Raw genomic sequence first — 18,137 nt, 5'->3', positions numbered from 1 at the left:
TTTATTTATTTATTTGTGTGTTTATTTTTTGTGGTACTGGCGATAGAACTCAAGGGCGTTCTACCTCCAAGCTACACCCCAACCCTATTTTTTTTATTCTTTATTTTTAAACAGGGTCTCACTAAGTGGCAGAGGGCCTCACTAAGTAGCTGAGGCTTGCTTCGAATCTGCAATCCTCCTGTCTCAGGCTCCCAAGTACTGGGATTACAAGCGTGTGCCACCAGGCCTGGCTGACTGTATTTAACTTTTAAGACACATGCATTTGTGTTCCTCTCGTAAAGTGAGGAGAGGATCTGAGACTGGGTAAGTAGTGGTCCTGAATGGTTCAGATGTTGAAAAGCAATGGATGACCTTACCACTGCATCTCAAGGTATCAAGGCCCATCTGTAGGGTAAGGGGAATGGGAAGGATGATCTTTCACAACCTTTTATTTTATTGGTGCATTGTAATTAATGACATTGCGAGAGTTAAAGCAACACACTTATATATACACACATCACTTGATGTGTTTCCCTCTGGATCCCACCCCATTCTTTACCCCCCTGTACATGTTAATGGGGTTAGTAGTGCTGCCTTCATGTGTGAACAGGACATTGTTTGATATGTTTCTTTACTCAAGCCTCCTTTTGTCTCCATCCCCTTCCATTATTCTACTGGTCTCTCTACTCTTTGATCTGAAGTTCCTCTTCTTTCCTACTTTTCTCTCTAGCTTGCATATGTTAAAAACAAAACAAAACAAAACAAAACAGGCAACCCTTGACTTTCTGAACTGGATGATCTCACTTAGCAAATGTTCTCAAGTTTCATCCATTTTTTTCTACTTTGTGATTTGAATTCCCTTCTCTCCTAATTAACCTACCCTTAGAAAGAAACAGATTTTTTCTAAATATCTGGACCAGAAAATTCTAGTACCAGAAACCTCCCTTAGCTTCTGCTTATCTCCAGGGTTTATATTTGAGAAGAGAGATTTTCAAGATAAAGAATTGACATATATAGTTCCTTTTTCCTTCTCACATGCCAAAGCCTTTGGTTTAAATAAAATAACATTTTTATTAAAATTTCTTTTCATCCAAAAGCAAGAGAACAATAGATTCTAACAATTCTAATTTTATTCCTAAGCTTTAGCATCTTTCAAGGGGAACATTATACTCATTTTGTTCTATTTATATTTAGAAATTCCTTAGGCCAAAGTTTGAGTACCATAACAGTTCATTATGGCAAGTGGCCACTTTATGCTGTTAAATTAATGCTGAATAATTTATGTAATTATATTCCAGTTGTTTCCATAATATCAGCACTTTTTGCCTCTAGTCTAGAACAGAGGAGAGGTACTTTTTTATCAAACAGCCACAGAGGAAAATAATAACTGAGGGTCTGCCATGGTCATTTATTACTGCATACAAACTACCCTAAAACTTATTAGCTTCAAAAAATACACAGAAATAGCAATCCAGGGATTTAGTTAAATAACTGTTTCCAGAAAGTGTACTTAGTGATGGTTTAGGATATTATGACTGGATATTTGAAGTCACAGTGTGTGTTTATCACTCTACGATTGAGCCTGGAATGGTATTTGCATCTTAGCTGAATAAAAGTGAACTGAGTACTATGGGCTAACAGTCCCACAACTCTTGCCTGAGAACATCTTCAGGTTTCTGTCAAGGGAAAGAGTCAATATCTTCACAAAAATTCCACGGGCTTGTTTGGGGAAGACCTCATTGTAGGGAAGTGATGGGGAGCCCCTGCCCATCCTGATCCCATCCCTTGGCCACCAACAGTACATCCATGAGCATTTACTAATGGTGACTAGTTCTCTGTGTCAGAGCTAAGTGTGGCATGACCTCTAGAAATACTCACTGCCAGCAGCACTGTGGGTGTCCAGTACTTCTGCCTACAGGAAACACAATATGATCCTTGTATTAGTCACGTTGAGCCACTGTACCAAATTACCATAGGCTGGGGAGCTTTAAAAGCAGAAATGTATTTTGTCAAAGTTCTGAAACCTAAAAGTCTGACATCAAGGTTCCGGCATTGTTGGGTTCTGGAGAGGGCTTGCTTCTACATTCTTGGTGGATCATCACAAGGCCTCTCTTTGTGTGCACAAGAAGAGAGAGGGCAGGCTCTTGGGTGTCTCTTCCCATTCAGGCATGAATGCCTAAAGAGATCCCAACCCTCGTGACCTCATCAACGCTAATTACCTCTCAAAGTTCTCATCTCCAAATATCACATAGGAGGTTAATTTCAAAATAGGAAATGGGGAAGGGGAACACAAACAAACATTTAATAGCACCGGACAAGGCCGGGCGTGGTGGTACACACTTGTAATCCCAGCATTCGGGAGGCAGAAACTAGGATCGCGGTTCGTGTGGACAGCCTCAGCTACTTAGCGAGGCTCTTCGCAACTCAGTGAGACCCTGTTTCAAAAGTAAAAAAAAAAAAAAAAGGAATAAAAAAACAGGGCTGGAGTGCATCTCAGAGGTGTAATGTCCCTGAGTTCCACCCCAAGTACCACAAAAAAAAAAAGGACAAATACCTAATGATAAAATAAAACTCTAAATGATGCTACTAAAAAGTATATGAGAAGTACAAAATAGACAAGTTGTTTGAATAATAACTGAAAAAAAATTATTCTAACTAAGGAAGAAAAGAAATGAGCACCAGGAATTTGGAGAACTTGGGATAAAATACATTAGGTAAAACAAAAACACAATTTAAATCACAAGTTTCAAACAATCCTCTCAAGCCTGATAAGAACTTATAATCAGGAGCCAAAGTAAAAGACTCAATTTTTAATTTTTCTCCATAATTTTGCACTCAACCAAAGAAATCACAGCAAAACTTACACTCTTCCCAACAACATCAACTACAAATGCAGAGAGCAAGGAGTGCAGAGGAACGTGCTGTATGAAGGTCATGGACTATGCAGGTCTCCATGGCAGCATTCATACTTAATATGTCATACCAAGCTAAGCACCAAAAAAATACAAGTGAAAGCAATCTTTGAAAAAACAAATTTAGCAAGTGAGTTAAACTGGTTAGCAGAAGGTCAAAATGAGGTCAGAGTCATGAGTTCAGAGTTTTTTCTGTCCTCAGATCACAGACTGCTGACAGCTGCCTCTCTGACTCAGCTGGCTATCTCTAAAACATCTGTTTTCTCCGTGAGAGAAACTATAGTGAGCATATAAAGAAAAAAAATTTATTCATCACTATTAAGGGGGAAAAAATCATTACATGAGTAGCCTGTTAATGGTAATTAATAGTAGCAATGGTTTCTGTGATGAAAATTAATGCACAATGATAGATGCCAGTGGGAATACATCTTCAAGGTTCTGAACAAAAACACCTACCAACGTGGAATTCTACACTCAATTAAGCCATTGTTCAATAAAAATGTCTCCTGGAAATAACCAAGTAAGACAAAAGCCATCCAACAACAACATCACCAACAACAAAATAACTCAATAGGAGTTGTTTTTACTCAGACAGAAAGAACAAAATTATGTCATTGGAAGGAAAATGGGTATCAGTAAAAAGTATTATGCTGATATCAGCCAATTACAGAAAGTCAAAGCTCCCATGTTTTCTCTCATATCTGAAAGCTAGAGAGAGAAAATAGGAAACACAAGAATTTCAAAGACAAGAGGAGAGAGGCCAATGGAACAGTGGAAGGGAATGGGGGAGGGAGTTGATGAGGGGAAAAAAGAGTTGTGGTGAAGGAAACAGTTAAAATAATACTCTGTCCATATTTGAAGCTATCACTACCAGTCTTACTAACATGTATGGAGAAGGAGAGGGAGTAGGGTGAGATCTGGAAGGAATCACACCAAGACTGTGTGCACATGTTTGTATCACATTAAACTTCACTATGCTGTATATTACAATGCACCAGTAAAAGGGAATTCAAAATAAAACAAATATTAGAAGGATTAGAATATTTTGGTAAAAGGACTGGTAGTAAACAATAAATTCAGTTAAACACAGAACCTAAAACAGTGATATACATGGTAACGGAAATAGGAAAGTATTATTATAACCTTGAAAATATAAAAATAACTTACAAAATCAGTGAGGAGAGTTAGAAAAATTATAAAAGTACTATTTTCCTTGTCATTCTTAGCAAGGAATTAATCAATATCATCTAAAATAAAAACATAGAGTTAAAAAAATAAAAGCAAAATAAAACATTCTCTAGCAACAAATGAAGAGAGATCAAACCTACTAACAAAAACTATTTGTTATATCTAATTATAAAAGAAAACACCAGAATAGCTACAGTGTGGAAAGTAACCGGAAAAATCAAAAATATCCACGAGGAATGCTCTTAGTAGTTCCAGATGCATCATTAGTTAGAATATGTCACACACTATTGAAAAAATCTGACTCATCATTTCTCCACCTGACTTTCTTATCACAACCTCCCAAGCCAGTTAAAGTCATGAATTCTCTCAGTTACCTCTCTCCAACCTGTCAGCTTTCTCCCTACTCATTGTGGCCATCATGCCATTTCGCTCTATGCTACTCTTCATCTCTTTTCTGGTAGTAGCCACTCTCCCTGCACCATGGGGGCTGTCAATCAGACAACACACCCATATGACCATGGTGCAGTAGGGAGGTACTGAGTCCATTTACATGGTGACTGGTCCAAATATGCATGTGGAGCCCAAAGTGAAGCCAATCAGAATCCCTCCCTTGAATTAAATGCACAGGAGCAAAACACAGTTGGCATACCATGCTGGGACTACACACTTCTAATGACTCTGGCTGCCATCCTCCCTAGTCTCTTAGAGGAGGTCCATCTTAGCAGGAAATAAAGAGCTAACACATAGGATAAGCAGAATACAAGAGAGACCATACTGAGTAAATTCTAGGGAGCACCAGTTCTAGTATCTGAGGACCTACTTTTTGTGTGTGGAGTTTTGTTTTTGTTTTTTATTGGTTTTATGATATGAATAGACAACTCTCCCTGGAAAAGCTCTTGCATTGGCAATACTAAAATGTTCAGAGGTGAAATAATTGAATGTGGGATCTAATCTCATCGGTGGATAAATCCGCTGAAGGATTAAAAATTGAATTTGCTAAGAAAAGAACTTAAATCTCTCCAAGTCAAACTGGACCAGTTCTAACATCTTACAATTGACCTCGTTAACAAATGAACTGAATATAAATCTTGACATGAGGCCATTTTGCCTAAGAGACATCATTTTACATGGTCAAAAATTAAACTTCAACCACTTTCAGCTTACATCCTATTTGCACTCTCACGATCTACCCTGCTTGGCAATGAACCCGACATTCAGCACATAACAACTTCCTGCTTTTTATCCGGGCTCCCTGGTTACTTCTCATTCCCCACTCTTGGCATTCTTTCCCTTTGTTTCCTTCAAGTGTTGCAATTCCCCAGATTCTTTCCCAGCTTCTTCTCCAGCAGTGTCATCCAGTGGGTAAAAGGGAATGAGAGGCCTTCACACAGCAGCCCATGCTTTGTTAACACTAAATAAGACCCAGTTAACGACGGTGGCAGCATCTTCACCCTTGTTGTGCCAGTGTCTATAAAATTGTGATTTCTCCCCCTGAAAAGAATAGGTCCTATGTTGTATTCCTCACTGCATCCTTGGCACTTAGAGGCAGATGTTTCAGGAAGGAGGGAAAAAACCACTGTTTCTCTTATGTCATCACTTTGCATTAATATACTTTTAATGAATGATAAATTTAAAAGGCCTGAAACAACCCCGACTTCCAAGCACCAATAAGGTTCTGGGGGAGAGTTCTCAGGGAATCCCCAATTCTACTTATCTCTCCCACTTGCCAAGTCATGATATCTAAGACTAACGACAGAATCACTGGTGACTCAGGATGGGAGAAGAGCAGTACTGGAAACATAAGGAAACTACCTCTGCACTTAAAAATTTCCTAACAGTCATGAAAAAGTGAAAAGGTTAAAAAAAATGAACAGGTGAAATCAACTTTAACTAATTTAGTTATTATTTAACATCTGCTATGACTTGGATTTGGAATGTCCCTAAAGGCTCGTGTGTTAAAGACTTGGTCCCCAGTCAGCAAGGGTCAAAGGCGAGGTTTGAGAAAGAGATTAGATCTAGAGGGCTCTGAGCTCATCAGCAGATTCGTCCATTGGTAGATTCATAATTTGATAGAAACTGCAGGAGCTAGGACTAATTGGAAGAAGCAGGTCACTGAGGGCATGCCTTGGAAGGGTATATCTATCTTGTCTCCAAACTCCTACCCCCATCCCAACTCTCCTCTTTTTGGCTGTCATGAGTTGAGCAGCTTTCCTCCTCCACAACCGCCCAACAGGATAAGCTGCCGCGCTTCTGGCACAAAGCAATGGAGCCACCTGACCATGGACTGAGACCTCAGAAACTGAACGAAATTAAAGCTTTCTTACTCTGATTTGCTTTTCTCAGGTATTTGGACACAGCAATGAAAAAGATGACTAACACAACCAGATATATAAAGTAAGTATGCCAATGTGCAAGATAAATTAAATTTATTGTGATATTTTCTATCTTTATTCATACAAAAGCATCGGAATATGGTATTTATCTTACATTTATGGCACACCTCCATTTGAACTGGCCACGTTTCGAGTGCTCAAGAGCCACACATGGCTTATGGCTATAACATGGGAAAATCATAGAGGCTCTAAGCTGAGGGAACTGAAGTGTGATATGGGAAAGAGTAGCATAAGAAAAGGGTGACTTTTTTGGAATTCAAATTTATAATCTCTCCCTTTCTTTAAAAAGAAATGAGTCAATGAATAGCTTCAATGATTTCCTGTTGTTACAGAATAAAGAAGAAAGTCATTAAAATGTCTCAAAAGGCTTGATGTTTTGGCCCTGTCTTATGTGTCGAGCCAACTGTGGATGGTGAGCAGAGAAGGGTGGAGAATACCAGATTTGCAAGAGGAGAAAGTGAGCGAAGGGTCTTGTTACACCTCCTACCTTCTCCCCTGCCACCAACAACCTGGGAAAGTCTGGGATTGGGAAGAACCACTCTGTGGCTTAACTCTGGGACACACCACAAATAGAAACAGAAAGTGAAACTACTCAGACATTAATGGGATCTCTAAATGAAGCAGGAAATGAAGGATGTTCCCAGGGTCAAGAAGAGTGATTTTTGTAAAGCCAACATACAAAGATGTTAAAAACATCTGGTTATTGGTAACTGAAATGGAAGGGAGAAAAACCTATGAGCAAGATACAATGCACATGTATTAAAATAGATATCTTAGAAAAGGACAGTGTATAAATATCATTAAGTAAATTTAAGCCCCATCCTTTTCTTTTCTTTTGAATTCTATCTAAATAGTGGTACCCGAACCTGGGAAGGAAGCTGGGAGGACAGTGAGAAGGTAGAGGGTTATAGCTCGATGGGAGAAAAATCAGGTAATGTTCTATAGCAATATAGGATAACTGTGGCTGACAAAACTTATTTGAATATTTCAAAACAACTAGTAAAGAGAATCTTGAATATTCCCCAAAGAAATGATAAATGTCTAAGTGATGGATGGAGCTACCTATTACCCTGATCTAATTGCATTTCTTTTTCTATTTCTTTCCGTGTGTGTGTGTGTGTGTGTGTGTGTGTGTGTGTGTGTTTGTATGTGTGTGTGCTACCACCACTAAGCTACACCCCCAACCCTTCTCTGATCTGTTACGCATTCATAGAAGTATTGAAATGTCACACTATATACCACATAAATGTGTAATTACTGTGTGTCAGTTAAAATGAAAATAAGATGTAAAAATTCCATTTGACACTCAGACTAGATAATTTATATGTATAGCCAGAAAAGCTAAATGGTATCAAAACTACATAGGATGCATAGAATTCCAACTTGTTAAATTCATATCTAATATACAATATTGTACTAAAAGAACTCTTAATAGAATGAAAAATTATTTCTAAGACATATACTTTATAAATGCAATACCTTCTCAAAAATGAATTTATTATCAATTAACTACTTAAATAAGCAGGAAAAATTATTTTTAATTTTAAAGATTAAACTCAAAGCTTTGGGCTTTGGCAGGCAACCACTCTACCACTGAGATACATTCCCAGCCCAGCAGGTGGAATTTTTTTAAAATATGTAAGTAAAAAAAAATTATCAGTGATTTCCAATTAAATATGAAAAATTATCTTTTAACATCATGGCTCATATTCCTTCAAGACAAAAATTACTTGATATGTAATATGTTTTTGCTTCTTAACACAGATTAATAGTTAGAAACTGTCCTTTCTTAAAGAGTACTGCCAAAACCCAAATATTTTAACACATCTAGCTAAAATAAATTTATTTTAATAATAATTTTAGCTAAATGTTCATTTTGGATCCAAGAAGACTAGAGGAAAATTTCTGAGACATAAAGGAGTACAAAAAAAAAAAAAAACATTGCTATATTATCTGGTATTTAAAAAATGGAAAAACTCTTTCTTTGTTAAGAGACACAGAATTAATTCCTTTAAATAGTCTTAAAATACAAACAACCACATGTTTTAGATCATATAATTGTAAAGAAGTATGGAATAAAATGCCTGGGACTTCAGTTATTTTCAACTGAATTGAAAGGGAAGGACAGTGCCCTACAATAACAGCAAGGAGATTGTGAAGAACTATACAAAGAATATAGATCTCTACAAACTGAAAGGGTGCAATTTCTAGGATATAGAATAGAACAAAATAAGCAAAGCACAGTGCAGTGCTTATTGTGATCTTACTTTCCTATAAGAACAAGAAGGAAAAGTAAACAGAAGTTGAGCATTCTTCTTCCAAAAATTTGAAATCTGAAATGCTCCAAAATATGAACCTTTCTGGGCACTGACATGATTCTACAAGTGGAGAATTCCACACCTAACCTCATGTGATGGGTTGCAGGCAAAATGCAGGTGCATTAAAAAGAATGTATAACATTAGCTTCCGCTTATATGTATAAGGTTTATATGAGAATATTAATATGAGAATATGACGTTTGGGCTTGAGGCCCCTTCCCAAGATAGCACATTATATTTTTGCAAATACTGCAAAGTCTGTAAAATCAAAAACCTGTAACACTTGTGGTCCCAAGCATTTTGAATAAGGGAAACTCAACTGTATTCATTTTATGAGAAGTATATATCCAGAATAGTAAACAGGTTTTATCAATAGAGCATGTTTATCAATAGTAAAAATGTTTATCAATAGAGCTATAGAAGTGAGATTTTTAAGTATAATTTTTTTTCAAACTAGGGATAGACCCCAGGGGCATTCTACCTCCAAGCTACACCCCCAGCCCTATTTTTTCTTATTCTTTATTTTGAAACAGGGTCTCAGTAAGTTGTGGAAGGCCTCACTAAGTGGCTGAGGCTGGCTGAGAACCTGAAATCCTCCTGTCTCAGCCTTCCAAGTACTGGGATTAAAAGTGTGCACCACTACGCCTGGCTTAATTTTTAGGTTTTTTTTTCTTTTTTCTTTTTTTTTTTTTTTTTTGGTGGTACTGGAAGTTCCTGGAAACCCTTCTACATCCAGGCTACACTCCCAGACCTCTTTTATATATATATTTCATTTGGAAACAGGGTCTCTTAAGCCAGCGAGGGCTGGCATCGAACCAGCACGATCATCCTGTCTCTGCCTCCCAAGCACGGGGATTACAAGCGTGCACCACCACACCCAGCGCTTTGTTTTTTTACATTTTTAACAAGGTAAAGTTAATAATGGAAGAAAAAATAAAAATGAATATAAACAGGTATAAAAATAAAACATATCAAATTGGCAACAGAAAATATTAATGCAGCACTTTTATCAATACCTTAATAATACCTTATAATACCTTAAGGTATTACTAGTAATACCTTATTCTAAAGACAAATGAATTGCTAAGGTAATTTAACAGTACAACATAGTTTTGAAAAATGTTTATGTAAATTGTAAGGTAAAGTAAATAAATATATTTATGGTATGATGAATCATTATGGTGAATTTTTACTGTAAGAGATAAAATATAAATATAAAATGTAAGATGTCAACCCTTCCTTCCTTCCTTCCTTCCTTCCTTCCTTCCTTCCTTCCTTCCTTCCTTCTACACTCTCTTCTTTCTTTCTTTCTTTCTTTCTTTCTTTCTTTCTTTCTTTCTTTCTTTCGTCAACCGTTTCTTTAAATGAATGCATATGATGCAGGAGGAACCAGCAGGCTCCAGGGAGGACTTACTTCTTGGCAGTACTGCAGGATGCCCTCCTTGGTGCCGATGCAGGTCTTGGTCCCAGATGGATCTGACTCCCACTTCCCATTCTGTACATTCATGTGCATATTCAGTTTACCACAGAACATGGCGATCTGGGGTTCTGCCAGCAGGCCAGCATTGCCATCGGTGGGCACCTAAAAAATAAATAAGCTTCAGTGAGTTATAGATTCATAGCTTCATGGCAGGCCCTGGGAGAGGAATCGGGAACTGGGTAACAATAATAAAAACTTCTATTCCTGCTACTTCTCAATTATACATTAGCTGTGCCTTCAGCATTCCTTAGTATTAAATGTGCCCCACACATTTCCAACCACCTATAATATAGTGCTTTCCTTTACAATAGTACAGAAGAAGAAATTAACAAGATTGAAAGGAATTTATTTATTGAAAAATGTATGCATTTTTCCCCATAGAAGATTTTGCATTTACTGAAAGGGTAGGAAAATCAAGATGTTTTTCTAAAATAAATATAATCACTGTGGAGGAAACCACATCCTCATAATAACCTCCAGCTGACTCACACACACTACAGTGCCAGTCCCTGCATGATGGTGAGGTTGGAGGTAACTTTGTGTATCGCCTCTCAGTACTGGGAACAAGGCAGCATTACTGTAATTCCTCAGCTAACAAGCGACTGTATTCTGATTTGGGACAAAAAAAATTTGCTACAAAATTCACCATCCACAAACATAACTGAGCATGTTGACCATTCCATTGTTTTTTTCCAGAATATTTCTTTATCACTCTCTAAACACTGCATATAAAGGGCGCTGGTTTTCCATCCAAACCACAACCAAGGAGCCAATGATGTTCTCAGTCAGAACTCAGACAGGTCTGAGCAGCCAATACACTGCAAAGGACTGCCTTTCAAGATGTATTTACAATCCCTCCTATTTGTAGATATTACCTTAGATTAATTAATATTTAAAAACAAAATATAGGAATTCTGAAACAGCTATCCTACCTCACTAAATAAATTCTGCAAAAAATGAAAAAGTAAGTCCTCAGGAATGAAAGGACAACTTGAAACTATGAAACCAAGGAATCAAAGGCCATATTACACATAATTCCTCCTTTGTTAAATCCAGCTGCTGAGGAAATATGAGACACATCTATGCTGGGAAGAATTAACTTCCAACAGCAGCCACCACTGGTGATTCAATAATAATAATTTAAACCATTCCTAAAAATCGTGCATAGGAGCAAAAAACAAACAAAAAAACTAACACTAAAATTGCATTGAGAGATTGAGATTTCAGTTTAAGAAATTTAGTTTCCTGACATTTCTTCCCACAGAAATGTAAAACAGATCAAGCATCTGCCCATTTGAGTTATCTTCACGTATATTTTGTCCAACAATAACAAGATTTATATCCTTTTAAAAACAAACAAAGAAACAAACAAAAAACAGGTCTTGCACTGAACCTAGTCATAGTTCAATAGCTATCGTCAAAATCTCTAGAACTCTGTTTTCAGGTACCTGTTTCTAGATCTAACAAACTTTTGCCTCTACATGGCCACATGTTGAGGTCATTCATTAGGTACAGCATTTGAGGCCAGAGTCAGATCATCTGCAGAAGAATCATGACACTCCACTCCTCCCCTAAGCCCCTTGCCATAGCCTATGATTTCCATGAAACTCCAGATCTCACCCTCCATGAAATGCAAGGCAGCAGCTGTGTAGAATGCCCTACACATTGAAATTTCACTGCTCTCCTAGGAGATGAAGAGGAAACTCAATGCCTTGATCTTCAAACTAAGAATATGAATTCTGCCAATTTTATTGATGAGTAGTCCAGATAGTAACACTCCAAGAAAGTTAAGGAAAGTCAGACAGTAACCAGAAACCAGTGGATGCAGCCCCATTTTAGATGCTAAGGAAAACTCTGCCCTTATGGAATTTACAATCCACTACTGGAATCCCCATCCCATTCTCACAGTACTTTATTCTGCTCAGCCTTCAAACATATTCTGTCCCAAAGATTTCCAGCCTTAGTGGCATCTTGGTACTTTGCTCTAACTAAAGAGAGACTAATAAGCCTTGACCACAAGTAGAATGTTTTCTTGAATGAATATCATCCTCTCCATCTCTGCACCTATACCTCTGTCTCTGCAAAATCTATTCACTATAGTGTCTAAGGAATGTGCCCTACCTCCTGGCCAACACAAATGCCCTAATTCCCTTCTCTCCCTCAGAGAACATTGAATTGACAATTTCTCCTCTGATGGTAACCACAGCCTTGGGCAGTCCTTTCCCACAATGCATCAGGACTTGACTGTGCAACAAATAGAATGTGACAGAAATGATGGCATGTAACTTCCAAAGCAAGGGCACGAAGGACACCATGGTTCTTCATTGCTCTCTTTGGGATCATTTGTTGTGAGGTCACCTGCCATCCTGTCAAGCCAGGTGAGGTGACTAGAGCTCCAGACGTCAACATAACTGAAGTCTCAAGAGACACAGGGTCAAAACCAACTAGAAGAACCTCAGAAATTCTACCATCTCAGAAGCTGATATGGTAACTTTTGCTCTTTTAAACCATTAAGTTTGGGGTAACCTGTCACCCAGCAATAAATACCTAATGCACCACTCCTACTTTTCTTCAGCTCCTTATTACAGCCACAGATAGCCTTGAACTCCTCTACTAAAACAAGTAATAAACAACAACAACAACAACAAAACATTTCTCTCCACTATAATACCCTTGAGAGCAGGGGTGAGCAAAACTTTTTTTGTAAAGTACCAGATGGTAAATATTATGGATTTCGTACACCATACACCAGTCTCTTTTGTGACTATACAACTATCTTGTTAGCCTTAGTTCAATATGTGAACACATAACTATGTTTTTTACTAATAAAACTTTATGCACAAAAGGTAATAGACTGAATCTCTCCAGTGGGCTGTCTGCTGATCTATGCTAGTGTAAATTTATTTCATTTCTTTTGATTATTGCAAATTTTAAATCATCTTGTGATTTGAACACTCACTGTCAACACTTTATTATTTGCTTCTTAAACCCCTCTATAATCTGATTGATATTACTATTACTGACCTCAGACTGCTCCTCAAAGGTTATGTGTGACTCCTATCAAGAACCAAATAGCCTTTTTCTTAGTGTCTGTCCCTTTTTACCTTCTTTGCCACACATGAATTCCTTGGAAGTCTTTTTTCCTTGGCTTCTGTCACAATGAATTATCCTGGCTCTTCTCTAATTATCCCTTTACACACTCACTAGCCTCACATTCCACAGTATAAGATGTTCCTAAAAATGGGGCTGTTGTATCTCTTTTACCTACTTTTATAAAGTTTTGCTGATCTTTCTCGTTGAAGAGAGGCAATCACCATGTAGGAAATTATGTATTTGGGGGGGAGGGGACAATGAGTAAAATGAGGCAAAGTCCTTGCTCTGGCAATTAAATGAACAATCCAGAATAGAAGTGTTTCCAGCACAAGAGGTTTTGGGTACTAAAGTCAGGAAAGTCCTTGTCAATATGGGACAACTGGTCACCCTTGACATGCAGCTTCATTTGATTTAACCTTGATTTCTTAGCCTCCTGTAATGTCTTCACTTTGTCCTCCTTCTTGCTTCTTGACTTTGCAGTTATTTCTATGTCATCTGTTTGCCTTTGTGTATATGCGGACTACTAAGTGGCAGTAATCTTTTTCACATCTCTTCAAACAAATTAACTGTGGTCCTGTAATTTTTCAGTAACCTCTTCATTTTAATGAAGTTAGTTTAAACTAGAATGATACGCTTCAGTTTCTTTTCAGGATTACAACCAGATGAGATTTAATATTAACTTTAAGAAAAAATGTATGGAAAATCACGATAACTCATAAGCCCTATTTCCATAAAGAGAAGATAGGTTAGTAAACTTTGATTCCTCAATAATTATGGCAAAATTACTGAGCTAGAAATTTGTCAAATTTCTGCCTCTACGTGGCCAGATGTTTAGGTCATCCGTTGGCTGTATATCCCCATCTTGTTGCACTTGACATTACAAAAGGCCCTTCACAAATTGATACTTAAATCACAAAACACATTTCACAAGCAAAATTTTCCAAACCAACACCAGCTGTGTACTAGAAGACGGGAGCAATCAGCTTTGAGATAAAAACTGAACCACAAGTGTTTCAATTCTTATCAAAGCCCACCACCAAGAATTCCACGTATTAAGTAGCATATCCCTGCCTCCGAAAATTAACAAAAGACACACGACCCACAGCATCCTCACCTGTATGGAATAACTCATTTAAGAAACAAAGCCTGGGTGCTTAAAAGCAGCCCACTCTCTGGCACTCGGCCAAAAGAAAAGCCCCATCACCAGGCAATTTGGCCACATAGGAGATAATACTTTGCCATCAGTCCAGGGGCTTAAGACGTTTACTTGAACCCATTTTTTTTAGATGGAGTCTCAAAGAAATGGCTTAATAACTCCCATGTCAGATTCCATTCAGGAACTACTCCTATAGACATTCATAAAACTGAAATCTTCACATTCCAGAATACTTGATGTCAGTAAAAATGCATGTCAGTATAAATGCAAGCTCTCAATGTTATCCCAATGTCATAATAATTTCTAACTTTTAAAAACATTTATTTGAACCTAAACAATATAAAGACCTTATTAGATGAAAAATATCACTTAAATAATACTATACTTTAACCATATGAAGCAACTTTGGTTACTTTGCAGAAAACTAAGACAAAACCTATAAGATTAGAAACCTGGTATCTAATTGGTCATTCTTGGTCTCCACGTTTCTAAAAACCTGAATTGTGAAGCTCGTTCTTGTAACTTGTATGACTTTCTACTGACATTATAAAAGTGAGATACTTTCCCATGGGAAACTGTGTTCAGCGACAATGAACAAAGTAACTGGCTCCAACAATGGAGTGTTCAAACGTGGTCTCAATGGCCAGGGGCTGTACACAGCATACTCTGAACTACAGTGACATAAACATTACGCTTAAAAATGCTCCAAATATTTTTCAATAACCCTTGGCTACTAGAAAAAATACTTTCAACTCACAACGTGGAGAGTTCTGAAATAAATTGTACTTTCCAACAAGCAATTCAGCTAGCAGGCTTGAGGGGGAGTTAAAATAAGCAAATAATAAAAATAGAGACCTAATCTGAACCAATCTGCAAAGGTGAACCTAGAAATTTAAAATCGCTAAAATTTACAAGAAAAGTGCAAAGCCAGATTTTTGAGCAAGTTCTCCTGCTGCCCTTCAAACTGGGTGTTCCTTTTCTCCAAAAAGTTTCTCCCTTTATTATCATCAAGAAGATCAAAATTCCTTACAGAGCAGGCCTGGCAGCATTCCTTCCCGCAGCAGCCCCAACTATAAGGGAGCCATGAACAAGGAACTCTCTGTTTCCCTGGCTGCTGAATCCTGTTAGGCAAGGAGGGGACAGAGATCCATACACTGTTGCATCTGTGGATTCATGTAATTTTAAGACTTCTAGGTAATGAAAACCATTTGGTTTCTGCATCTGAACAGATTTCTCACTCGTCTGAATAACTGGCCTTGGATGGCAAAATATCCGGTGACTTTTTCTTCAGGTGAGAGTCCTGTATAATCTTTTAAAGCAAATGACAGTGAGTCTACTTCTATCCCATCTGTGGTTTCCTAAATATAGTTTAAATATAGTTTTCTCACAACCTGAGCATAGTTCAATTATACACCATGAAAATTTATAGTCCACATTGCTTTTAAATTCAATGTGAAAGCATTCAAAGTTTTCAAATGGAAACTGCTCATGATCAAAAAAATTTGAAAGTGAACTCCTTTCAAGAGAGTAATATACACAAACAAGCAAACTTTTATTCACCAAAAGAAATAAACTATCTGTAAGGGTTTCCTATAAATTCCTCTCACCCCAAATCTTCAGCCAAGAACACCTGCAATTGCTCCTTTTATCAGTAACAGAGAAGTAAAATTAGAATCATGTAAAGTGAAAATCTGTAAAAATCATTCAGGTCAACTCTAAGGAGGGAAAACACTCAGAAAAGGATCTATCCAAGTTGACAGTTTCAGAGGCAGAAAAAGGGGGCCGGACCTACTCTGTCAGGGGCTCTGTTGATATTCCCAGGCTGAGTCTCAAATTAAAACAGAAAATTGCAATTTTCCTAGGCTTGGCCCTTGTATGTGCAGATGGGTATCTGTGGTGAGAAAGAGTAAAGAAGCTAATCGAAGTATACAGAAAAATGAAATGTGACTGCTCCAAGGGTACAGGCCTTCGATTTACGCACATGGAGAGTTGCCACATCTATTCCTACCACTGCATGCTACAAAATTATGCCAGAGTTTGAGGGTTTTTTTGTTGCTGTCTTCCTTCCTTCCTTCCTTCCTTCCTTCCTTCCTTCCTTCCTTCCTTCCTTCTTTCTTTCTTTCTTTCTTTCTTTCTTTCTTTCTTTCTTTCTTTCTGTGGTACTAGGTGACTGTGAACTCTCGATCCTCTAGTCTCAACCTCCCAAGTACTGGGATTACAAACCTGGGCCACCACACCCAGCTTAGAGCTTGAGTTTCAACCTAAAAATGATTTGTCACAAAAGTAAGTGAAAAGAGAAAAAACAAATTCCTTTTAGAGAACTAATCAACATATTTTTCACTTCTGAAAAGTGACCTTCTTAGGCGGGCAGTGTTGACATGGCTTCAAATTACAACTTATCTCTCCCTGATGCTATTCAAGGTTTCTGTTGATACCAAGTTTTTCTTTCTGCTCAAAGGATGGGTGTTCTCAAGTTGACCCCAAACTCCTACCACCTCATAACAGGGTTGGTAAAGCATGCTTGCCGCTGGTGCCTGTAGGAAATCAAGAGGTCTATAGAAACCTTTGTTATTCTGCACCCACAAAATTAGTAGCCAATGTTTAAATTATGCCTTTAGGCAGGCCCAAAAAAGAGAGGTACCCACTGCTTAAACTGATACAGATAGATATAAAACTAGAAATAGTTCATAATTAAACTAATGACTATTTAGTCCTAAAACCCCCAATGTTCTATATTTTAATTGCATGCACACAAACATATATGATTATATTCCATGTATTACTGTGTCAAATACTGGGCTCTTACACTGGTAAAATTCGAGAATACTTTGATGTAGAAATAGCTTACCTTTTTAATCCTGTTATTAAAGTTTACTGACATGTTTTCATATAGTCACAAAACAAAAATATACAGTATTGAGATCTTTATGTTAGATTCAGTATCACTATATCTATCCTTTGATCCTATGGTGAAAAGTTCCATAGAAAAATAAATCAATACATCTACTTAGGCCTTTCTTTTTTATCTCATTTGACTCTCAGAAACACACGCGCGCGCACACACACACACACACACACACACACACACGCACACACACACTTATTTCATCTACTTAGATAATCAGAAAGACTCAAAACATGCCTAGGTACCTAATGTGTAAGGCTGTGACTCCATATCTCATACTTGTTTGTTTTCAAACAAGCTAGTTCGCATTGCTGGTACTGGTTCTCAAGCTATTTTATTTTTCCATCTTGAATATTATTTTCAAATAACTTTCCTTCTATGGCAGTACAACTTTGCAGGTCTTTGTTGCTAGTGGATAAACAATTATTTTTAAGGCAAAAAAGAAGAAATCGAATCCACAGCTTACATGTTTAATCTGCATTTCTTTCTCCCCCCCCCTCCTCTCCTTGTATGGGGGATTGACCCTAGGGGTAGTTTTACCACTAAGGTACATCTCCAGCCCTTTCTATTTTTCATTTTAAGACAAGGTCTTGCTAAATTGCGCAGCCTGACCTCATATTTACCATCCTACCTCAGCTTCCTGAGTCACTGGAATTACAGAGTAGCTGGGATCACAGGTGTGTGCCACGACATCCAGCTTAGTCTGCAGTTTT

The 18,137-nt window shown here is 37.6% G+C and overlaps 1 protein-coding gene across 9 annotated transcripts in view; it reads right to left on the bottom strand.

Annotated features, from left to right (window-relative positions):
• Positions 1 to 18,137, bottom strand: part of APP (amyloid beta precursor protein) — a gene marked incomplete at its 5' end in the record, with an annotated part of 275,766 nt that overhangs the window by 196,937 nt on the left and 60,692 nt on the right. For 7 of the 9 annotated variants that reach the window (XM_080696688.1, XM_080696689.1, XM_080696690.1 and 4 more), the window contains one exon: positions 10,205 to 10,372. The exons of the other annotated variants lie outside the window; for them this stretch is intronic. In XM_080696688.1, the coding sequence (XP_080552814.1) occupies positions 10,205 to 10,372 (168 nt within the window). The remainder of the gene's footprint in view (positions 1 to 10,204; positions 10,373 to 18,137) is intronic. 9 annotated transcript variants of the gene reach the window in all.

Source organism: Muscardinus avellanarius, assembly GCF_963383645.1.
Source record: "Muscardinus avellanarius genome assembly, chromosome: 5".
NCBI classification, from domain to species: Eukaryota; Metazoa; Chordata; class Mammalia; order Rodentia; family Gliridae; genus Muscardinus; species Muscardinus avellanarius.
This window is presented reverse-complemented; position numbering and strand designations above follow the sequence as displayed.